Source organism: Porites lutea, chromosome 5 (genome assembly GCF_958299795.1).
Source record: "Porites lutea chromosome 5, jaPorLute2.1, whole genome shotgun sequence".
NCBI lineage: Eukaryota > Metazoa > Cnidaria > Anthozoa > Scleractinia > Poritidae > Porites > Porites lutea.
This window is the reverse complement of record NC_133205.1, coordinates 37,470,513-37,480,676: the sequence shown is the minus strand read 5'-3', so window position 1 is coordinate 37,480,676 and position 10,164 is coordinate 37,470,513. Positions and strand designations below refer to the sequence as shown.

General features: G+C 39.7%; 1 protein-coding gene across 1 annotated transcript in view; it reads right to left on the bottom strand.

Moving 5' to 3' along the window:
• Positions 1 to 4,735: 4,735 nt before the first annotated feature.
• Positions 4,736 to 10,164, bottom strand: part of LOC140938335 (uncharacterized) — an 11,007-nt gene continuing 5,578 nt past the window's right edge. Inside the window, exons 3-8 of the mRNA XM_073387825.1 lie at positions 9,625 to 9,828; positions 9,411 to 9,485; positions 9,163 to 9,237; positions 8,916 to 8,990; positions 8,431 to 8,508; positions 4,736 to 7,794 (exon numbers count right to left, since the gene is read on the bottom strand). Coding sequence (XP_073243926.1) covers positions 4,775 to 7,794; positions 8,431 to 8,508; positions 8,916 to 8,990; positions 9,163 to 9,237; positions 9,411 to 9,485; positions 9,625 to 9,828 — 3,527 coding nt within the window. The 3' untranslated portion in view covers positions 4,736 to 4,774. The remainder of the gene's footprint in view (positions 7,795 to 8,430; positions 8,509 to 8,915; positions 8,991 to 9,162; positions 9,238 to 9,410; positions 9,486 to 9,624; positions 9,829 to 10,164) is intronic.

Genomic DNA, 10,164 nt, shown 5'->3' with positions numbered 1-10,164 from the left:
TACAAACGAATAATTATTTTATTACCTGCTGCTCCCAGCTGGCTTGCCAACTCAACCAGTTAGAGTGCTGCACCAGCCGTGGCGGATCCAGACCTTTAGATAAGTAGGGGGGTTGGTGGGGGTGGCCTTCATCCAGACCCTGAAATAAGTTGGGGGGGCGATCTTAAAAAAATAAAATGGGGAGCCTGGGCCCCCCGAGCCCCTCCCCTGGATACGCCGCTGACAGAGGTCAGGGTTCAAATCCCAGCAAGCCTGATCTTTTTTAGGATTTCTTTCAGCAACTACATAAGCTTAAGTCACGTCTTTAACTGCGATGATCTTCTGTTAACTTATCACAAAGATACCGTTGTACTGTAAATATCACTACTAATCCCTGGGGGCTGGGAGGGGGGTTGGGCGTGCATAAAAGGAAATCGGTTGTTTTGATACAAAGTCGTTTCGATACAAACTCAAGGAGTAAAATCGTGCAAAAATTCCTTCACTTGGAGAATAGTTTGGGCGTGAACAAGAAAAATATTTTGGGTGAATATTCTTTATTCTTTTAAGCCAAGTACGTGGAACTACCAAACTGCGGTTTTTCAAAGCCCAGAAAGGGATATCGTATGAGATTTAAAGTATTTTTCAGCCCCAACGGTGAGGAGTTTGACCATAAAACCCAAATCCCCTTCTTCATCAAAACACTGATACCTGCATTACATGTGAAGATTGATTTTTTATGATTGTTGCATACCTAAGAAAACTCCTATTTCAGTGGTATAAAACACAATTTATTAATAATAATAATGTAATAAAATAAAGATGCATTAGGTTAATAATTGTTATTAATGTTGGTTGTTCTCAGTTCAAGCTGGATCAATTAATCTCTGGCACGTGCTGCAGTACCACTCGCTTTTTTTCTTCATTGCTGAGCTAGGAATATTTTCGCAAGCTGGATGATACCATTCTTGGCATTTGCTGCACTCAATATACTTCTTGCCATCGTCCGGCATACGGCAACTACAACATCTTCACTTCATACACTTGTGTCCTGTCATTTTGAGGAAGTAGATTCTGGCGACCTGGAAAGGGTTTTGTTGCAAGCTGTTCCAAACATTCAACATTCTTTTGAAAAGAAAAATATTCTTGCTTTTAGTGTTTCATTTTTATTTTCCTGCTAATGTTTGTTTTTTTTTTCTTTCGAGCTGGTAGATTATTATTGCATGGAGAATTCCTTGTTCTCTAGGTGTTTCCCAGAAGGATCAGGGTCTGGGTTTGAAGGCCTTGACTGCAAAACTTTACCCACACTTTCCTTGAATGCACCGTCGGGAACGGTCAGTTATGTTTTTCTAGAGATTAGGCAGTCGATGAACTGGACCGCGATGTCCTGCAGTTCCTCAGTTGGAATAAATACTTTCGTTTTAGCGTAACAGTCTATGCGACTGCTCTGATGGTTGTTGAGGCTGCTCCTTAGGAAAGAACACCCTGTTACGGTCTCTTTCGGTCATGACATATGTGTGAGTGTCCTGGCCTTGAGTATTGCTGACCAACAACTACTGGGACTGTCACGTGGGTAAGATCCATATCTATGTTGTTTTGAAAATTAAAAAACACCATTTGAGAAATCAAGCGCAATAAATTTTAGAAATCAAAGATTAGCTGGAAAATCAGAATGCAACACTAAAACCAAAGACAAAATATCAAAATCAAAGAAAACAAGACAAGAATCAAAATAATTGAATTTTATAAGTGATACTCCTCGAACACAGTACCAATCAAATTGGTCATAAGTTATTTAGTGAAAATATTGTAAATCTCTCATGGGCCATCCGCTTGCGTCTTTGGTTTTTTTTCTTGACTTCATTCAGTAAGGGTTCTTTCAGCTATATTTATTGATTCATTGATGATATTTTAGGGGTTTTTTTGCTTTTGTAATTTTTTTGGCCTACTTTTTGTAATTAAGGGTGTCCGACCCGTCTGGTGGGTGTTCCGGAGTATAGGCCATTTTACAGTTATGGATGGAAGCGAGGGTGAGGGTGACCTTGTTTTGATACAAACCTTCTTTGCTTTGTTATAGAAATTGTTCTTGAAAAATACTAGTAAGCATACGAATAAATTGATTTAAATGATAAAGCAGGAAGGTTTGTATCAAAGCAAGGTCACCCTCAGCCTCGCTTCCATCCATAACTGTAAAATGGCCTATTCCAGGGTGTCCTGAGGGTGTTCCAGGGGGTGTTCTGGGCCTTTTCCGAGATTTACAGACGCCCTTTTTCTTGTATTTACAGAATATTCATTCGTAATTTTTTTTGACTTGATAATGACGTCCGAGGACGTCGAAACGTTAAGTTGGGGAGCTGGGGGCAAGGGATGCGTAACAGACTCCAGATCCTCCAAAACAGAGCTGCCAAGGTAGTAGCCTCCTGTAGTTACGATAGACGATCAGTTGAGATACTGTATGAACTTGGGTGGGATAATCTTGAGATGCGAAGGACTAGGCAATTACCCGCAATAATGTTTAAATTGAAAAATCACATTACCCCAGATCATTTGGTTCAAATTTTTAATAGAAAAACCTCTATGTATTCCTATAATCTAAGAAATTCGACACATAATTTGTTTCTACTAAGACCATGTGCTGAGGCTGAAAAAAAAAAACAGCTTCCACTATAGAATAGCCTGCGAACAGCAGACTCATTTCCGGTCGTCGCTTCTCTCCCTCCGAAAAAGGAGGGAGAGAAGCGACGACCGGAAATGCGTCTGCTGTTCGCAGGCTAACTATAGAAGGGCGGTTCGCTGGAATAGTCTATCAAACACTGTTAAAGGACAGACAAGCTTGAAGTCAAGGAAGAGCATTTTTTTGAGAGGGATTCCGTGTTTAAGTAAAGATGAGTGATTGATTTTTGATTGCATGTTTTTTAACATTTTTTAAAAATTCTTAAAATGTTTTTAAGAAAAGGTTTTACGCCGTTAATTTAATGTCTAATTCTATATGTGAAAAGGAACAAATCAGGATCATAGAATATAGACTCTTGTCTTAACTTGGGTAGCGAAATGAACAATTTTTGTCGTAAACAGGGTCAGGGTTTGCAGGCCTTATCCCCACTCCTCTGCCCTGCCCCCAGGGGTTCGAAATTCAAATTCTATCCATTCTCCACTGCTATAGTATGACGTAGAAGTTACGTCAAGTTATCAAAATTTTTGAGATCTTACCCTTTGTTTTAGAAAAATAAATTTATTTTGACGAAGAATCAGCTGTCAGACACCGTAACAAAGAATGAGTAAAATCTCTTACTTATCGGCATTTTATGTTCTTTCTAGTCTTCCAAATAATAGAGTTCCTTTTTCTTAGGAAAGAAGCTATCAAAAGAAATATTAAGTGGGTGGTAGGACCTTGTCATCCTTACACATTGAGTAGCATATAAGTTAAGAAACGAGAAGACCCTGGGGACGAGGTTGTCACCCGACAGCTCTGCGGCTACACACACAGGCTTAGTTGTTGTCAAAATTGACCAACCACAAGCCAAACCGCAGAATTTTGCGAGTTTCTCTTCACCGTTCGTACAGAAAATGCCAATCCAAATTCCAGGCACCTTTCAAAGTTACTAGAGTTATTTGTCCCCCCGTGGGCCACCACATAATGAAATTATCGTTAATTATTTTCTAGAACGGGTTTACTCAAGAAAATAGTGAAGATAGAGGCAGCAGACTGCTATTGACGGGCTCCCGCCACCGGCTAACTCTTCACAACCAAATTTGGAAGACGTTTGTGGTATCTAGTAAATTGACGTTTAAGGTGCAGGATAACGCCAGGAAAAAGGACGGCAACTGAAAAGAAGTGGGTCAAGGTTGAGTTAGTTCAGATGTTTTGCAAGAGCTGAGGAAAACATTTGAGGAAAACCTCACGCTTCTTGCGAAAAAGAAATAGCCGAAATACGGCCTAAAATCAAAGTAAAACAGCATAGATACAACACTATACGGGTGACGACTGTTACTTGAGGAATATAGGTTTTTAAAGTATGAATTACTTTGAATAAAAGAATTTTGTATTCGACTTTCGCATGATCGAAAGAATAAGGCAGATCTCGGGGCGTGTAATTATTCTCAGCCGATAACACCCTCCTCGATTTGCGTGATTCTTCAGATCATACGAAAGAACAGACAAATGAATTTTGATGGTGCCAACACACTCGACTCGAGATTCAAGGACTTTTCAAGACGGTGGCTGAAATTCAAGTAATATATCAAACATGAGATGCAGTGTTTCATCTGGTGATGAAACACTGCATCTCATGTTTGATATATTACATGAAACACCGAGAAGAGAGTTGAAAATACGACGCGCAGCGGAGTATTTTTGACGAACTTCGAGGTGTTTTATCTGGTGATGAAACACTCTGTCGAATGTTTGGTATTTCTTCTCAAACAAAATCATTTTTGAAGGAGAAATTAAGGACGCAAAAATGAGCAGTTTTTCATCTGATATCCAAACACTCATTAAACATTAATTTCCTTCGAATTTTCTTTATGAATTATTAATGAGTTTGAGAAGAGCATTTCAAGTCTTTACGAACCATATATGACTCAATCAACCACTGGATGCACTGTGCTGTTTACTTTTTTCTGTTGACAGCAGTGAAAAATCAGGGACAGTGACTCCCCTAGCAACGCCCGAGTGGGAGGCTAGGTAGACCGGTACAAACAAAAAAACAAATTTTCCCACCCTCACAGAAACAACTGATCCCTTTTAAGGGAAAAAATTGATTTAGGATTCTAATAGCTAAACAACGTCTATCGTATTTTAAATAAAGTCAGTTGGAAGGTCTATTTTTGCAACTTTAGGAAGCTGGAATATCATTTCATTGTACTTAAGGAAGCGATTCGACTGATCAACCAAATCAAGGCTTGCTTTGCCCAATAAACCAATGGGATTACATCTAAGGTCTAAATATTTCACAGAATTATTATGATGCTGAAGAGACTGGGCCAATTCTGTGGCTCCAGAATCACCTATTTTACTGCTTGATAGATCCAAATGAGTCAAAGTACGGTTCGACTTCAGTGCCACAGCAATTAAGATCGCCCCAGAAGAATCAATCCTTACGTCTGGAAGGTGCTGAGAGCCCAGTGCCAAACGGGTAAGAGACGTATTAGACTGAAGTGCTTTGGCGAAAGCTGTTACACCCGAAGAAGAGATCATGTTGTTACTAATATTTAATTGACTCAATTGAGTCCCGCTTGAAAGAAGCGTCGTCGCGAGAGCTACTGCTCCCAAGTCACCGATCCTGTTGCACCGAAGATCTAAATGCGTCAAGGTGCAGTTTAATTGCAATGCCTTGCTCAGGGCTTCTGCTCCAGAATCACCAATCACACCGTCCATAAGATACAAATGTGTCAAAGTGCAGTTCGTTTGGAGAGCTTCTCCTAGTGCTTCTGCGCCTGAAGCCTCAATCTGATTTAACTCGAGGTTTAAAAAAGTTAGGCTGCAATTTAATCGAAGAGCTCGTGCGAGAGCAGATGCCCCTGAGGGGCCTATCATTTCAACTTGACCATCATTAGAAAGGTTATCGACTGAATGTTTAATACACTCAGTATTAAACATGCATTCAACACACTTCCTAAAATTCAAATGTGCCAGGGCACAATTAGACTGAAGAACGCGAGCAAACGCCTCTGCAACTGAGTCACCAAAGTGATTTTCACGCAAATCTAAATACACTAGTGTGCAATTGCAATGGAGGACGTCCGCTAAAGCTTCTGCTCCACAACTACCGATGACATTCATCATTAGATTCAAGTGTGTCAAAGTGCAATTTGTCACCAGACCGTTTGCCAGTGTTTGGGCTTTAGCATCGCAGATTCCGCACTCACGTAGTTTCAGATGGGTCAAAGAACAGTTTCTTCTAAGACCTTCCCCGAGTGCTTCGATTCCTTCGTAAGAGACCCAGATTCGGCTCAGATCAAGGTGGGTTAGGAAAAAACCCGAACATAGAATTAATTTGAGAGCTTCGGCATGTAGAGTAAAATTACAAAAATGGCTTATCAACTGAAAGACTGGATCTAAAAATACACTGAAAGTGTTTGCCAACTCTAGGCGTACTAGTGAATGCGTTGGATGAAAAGCACGCTGAATCGTTGCTAGTAGTAAACTGTTTAAGTCACTGTGAAGACACAAGTTTCTAAGTGAGGCTGCCACCTTCAAATATTCAGAGTACACCGATAGATAGCAAAAACTTGGTGCCAGCTGTAAATTATACTCTGGAAAACACCGTGCCAATTCAAGTATCATTTCTATTTGGTAGTCTGTTAGTTCATGTCCATCGTTATCACAGTCGGCAATAAGATGAAGTGTTTTGGTCACTACATCATTCACCCCTTTCACTTGGTTATTTTCTAAGTCTTCCGCGGGCATAGCACAAAAATCGTACTCTATATATTCACAGATTTCTGTATCCAAATTGTCGTCGGCGTCGCTAGTGGTATTGATTAAATTCTTAGTTTTCTCGCGGTAGACGGACGCAGAAAGAGGCGAAATAAGCGAAACTGCCATGTCGCTTCTTTTCCTTGCTATGCTTGTCAGGAGAAATTCCCAAACATGCCAGTTGTCAAAAGGGTTGAGTTGATCTAACAGCTTGTCGGCTTTAACACTGTCGCCATTTAATATCTCATGGGCGAGGTAAAGCGCCGCAAAATACTCCTGAAACGTTTTGTGTGTAAAAGCATAGCATGGTCTTGGCCTGATTTTGCTGACACTTGCCTCACGAGAAAGAAAACATAATTGCAATAAATCAGCTGACTGACATTTCATCTCATCTTCACTAAAATGTAACTGATTTTTAATCAATGTCTCATATGCCATTTTCCCCAACTGATTTAATTTATTTGCGCATCGTTCAGTGGGATCTTCGTAGTCGAGAGACATTCCCTTCTTTGCATAATATCTCCTGACGGCGCAAGACACCAAGTCATCGTAAATCCCAGTTCTACTCGAGGGAAACACTCCTTTTGTTTCTTCACAAAGAAGACACAACAAAGCTGTATTGAGGGGGTTAGCCGTTAATTCTGCGAGATATTTGTCGCGTTTTAACTGTTTTAACATTTTGTCAGCAAGGCTTTGATCCTCATGACTGCTGAAATACTTCTTAATGTAACTTTCAACGTCATCTTTTGTGTAGCCAACAATTTCAAAAAGCTCGTCACAATATCGCCTCACTCTCAATCCAACTTCATGCCGAGCAGTTAGCATGAGGTACACATTAGCAAAGACTTTGCCTCGAATCAAAGGCAGAAAACCCTCTACCAGATCGTCACGCAGCTCGTCCAAACCATCAAGAACCAGCAAGATTCTGGACTGATTAGAACGAATAAAGTGGAAAAAGTCTTCCTTTTCCTTCTTGCCTGCATCTTGTGGTAAAAGCTGATCATCAATAGCTTCCTCGATGTTAGCGGTTTTCATGTACATGTCACGGCATTTCAACAGCAACAATATCTTCCCTTCAGGAAACGAAGCGTCAGGTGGAATTTTCCCCACGGACCAATCATATGCCAGCTTTTGACAATACGTAGTTTTGCCCATCCCAGGATTCCCCTCGATCAGCACCACTCTTGGACTGTGGCATTCTCGGTGTGGTTTGAACACGTCTGTCATATTGACGGTCTTATCCGTTAGTTGTGAACGTTCTTTTGTTCTACTAACTATTTTCAGTCTTGTAAAGATGTTCGATAGCTTCAGCTGTAGTTCATCTTCACACCATGGGAAAGGACACAGCACCGCGCCTTTGTAGTCTCGTCTGATCAGTTCTACAAGTTTCTCTGGAATAACTAATGAGGGAAAAAAGAAATGAGGCACATTATTTTATCCGCGCTTAAAAAAAAGTCATTTGAGCACTGGACAAAACGAGCAAATTTTAAGAATTGACGAAAGAACACTATGCTTTAATTTCTCCTTATTTAAGTCGGCTTTTTCGTTTGCCCCTGTTGGTATGCGCACATTTGCATCACGACTTTTTGTCAAACAGATTGCTAAACTATTTTCAAACTGCTAGAACTGTTAGTAATGAAAATCGCAGGCAAGCATGTGTTTAATTCTAAAAAAACTTATGTGATCTGATGACTTTCTTGGATGACTGTATGTAAGGCTATTAAACTATTCTCTCATTTCTTGTAACAAATAAAATTTCACTCTAAATCAGTTATAATTAATATTAGGGAGATTAGTATAAGGATCGCGTTTACAGCAAACGGCAGACGTGAGATTCAAGTTGAGAAATTTTCAAAACGAGAAATAAGCGGATAAAAACAGCTTAAAACAATTGTTATCGATAGAATTGCCGTAAATCTACCGATTTCCGAGTAGTTAAGCTTATAATGAACAGTAAACGATAAGTAAATGGAACACTTGGTCACGTGGTACAAACTCACATTTGCCCTTTACCGTAAACGCGAATGAAAAACTACCTTCAGATGTCATCAGTGGGTCTTGAACAGAAGCGTTTGACTCAGCAGATTCTCTTATCGTCAGGTCTTGAAACTTTGCTGCAAAAGGAACAAAAAGGAAAAAGGAGAAACGTCGACTTGGAAGTGCATTATTTTCAGAACTTACTCAGCGTGCAAAATAATATCCTACTTTTTAAAAGGTAAGAGTCAATCAGTTGTCGCAATTCGGACGATCGCGTCCTGGGTTAGTGCCTTTTCTGACAGTGATCTTGCGTGTTAGATAACTAACAAGAACCTTTACTGCTTTCGCACAGAGCAGGTATCAACAGCGGGGTGGGTCATTTCGGTAAGAAAAAACTAGATTCAAAAGGAATAGGGTTTATTGCTTCATCACCAAATTAACTTCAAGACAGTGCGAATGGTCTTTAACTCGTTTAAATCTCTGATCTGCTAACTTCTTTTTGTAAATGAGACTGGAAAAGATTTCATTGACACATTAAAACTACCTTCAAGACTGTGTACTTGGTCTTCAACTTGTCCGGTACGAGTCTCCACATTTCCAAACCTCTGAGCTGTATCCTCTACAACATACAAACAAAACAAAATGTGCGACGTCACGAATGAAAGTACACACTAATAAAAATGTTAAATAAAATGAATTTTTACCATCAGTATTTTAAATGAAAAAGAGATTTGAAGAACTAATATTCATAGCCCACAGAGCAATCACTGCATGCCTTATCTCGAAATTACCTTCAAGACTGTGAACTTGGTCTTCAACTTGTCCAGTACGAGTCTCCACATTTTCAAACCTCTGAGCTGTATCCTCTAAAATATACAAACAAAATAACATGTGCGACGTCACGAAAGAAAGTACACACTATACTACTAAAAATGTTAAATAAAATGAATTTTCACCATCAGTATTTTAAATGAAAAAGAGATTGGAAGAGCTAATATTCAAAGCCCACAGAGCAATCAGTGCCTTATCTCGAAATTACCTTCAAGACTGTGTACTTGTTCTTCAACTTGTCCGGTACGAGTTTCTAAACGTCCAAACCTGTGATCTGCATCCTCTACAAAACAGAAGCAGAAAGTACACAATTTCCAAATGCTCTGACCAGTAAATATAAGGTTTAGAAACCATTATATATTATGTTGCAACTATGACACAAGAATTATGAAAATGTGCGGGGAGGGGTTAAGTACGATTACCTTCAAAGGTCTTTAGTCTCTCCACCATCTGTTTCATCTCTTCAAGAATTATGGCAGCGTTTTGCAGCTCTTGCTGTACTCTCATCTTTTCCTGGTCAAATTCTACAGACAAGTTGTTCACACTATCTTGTAGAAATTTTACTTCTTGCTGAACAAGTTGAAGCAATGCTGGGTCCACGGGGGAGTTCATGCACAACAGAGTCCCTGCAACAAAGCAGTCCAGATTACACACTAATACCTGGCAGATTAATATATGTCATGAACAGCTTCCTGGAAAGATTATCATAAATATTCAGGGATAGTTTCTTGGAAGAGGGGTGATCTCTTCCTTAAAGAACACCAAGACCTCATGCATGATCACCTCTTCTTCAACTTAAATGTATCTGGGCAAACATGTTGAAGAGACACACTTCTATTGTTTGAGCATAATTCTAGGTGACAGGGTGAGGCATGAAGCAACTGCTGTTGGGATTAGTTTTCTCTTTTCTGTGGGAGGTGTACATTGAGGTTAATTGAGATTTAGAAATAGTTTTTGTAAGC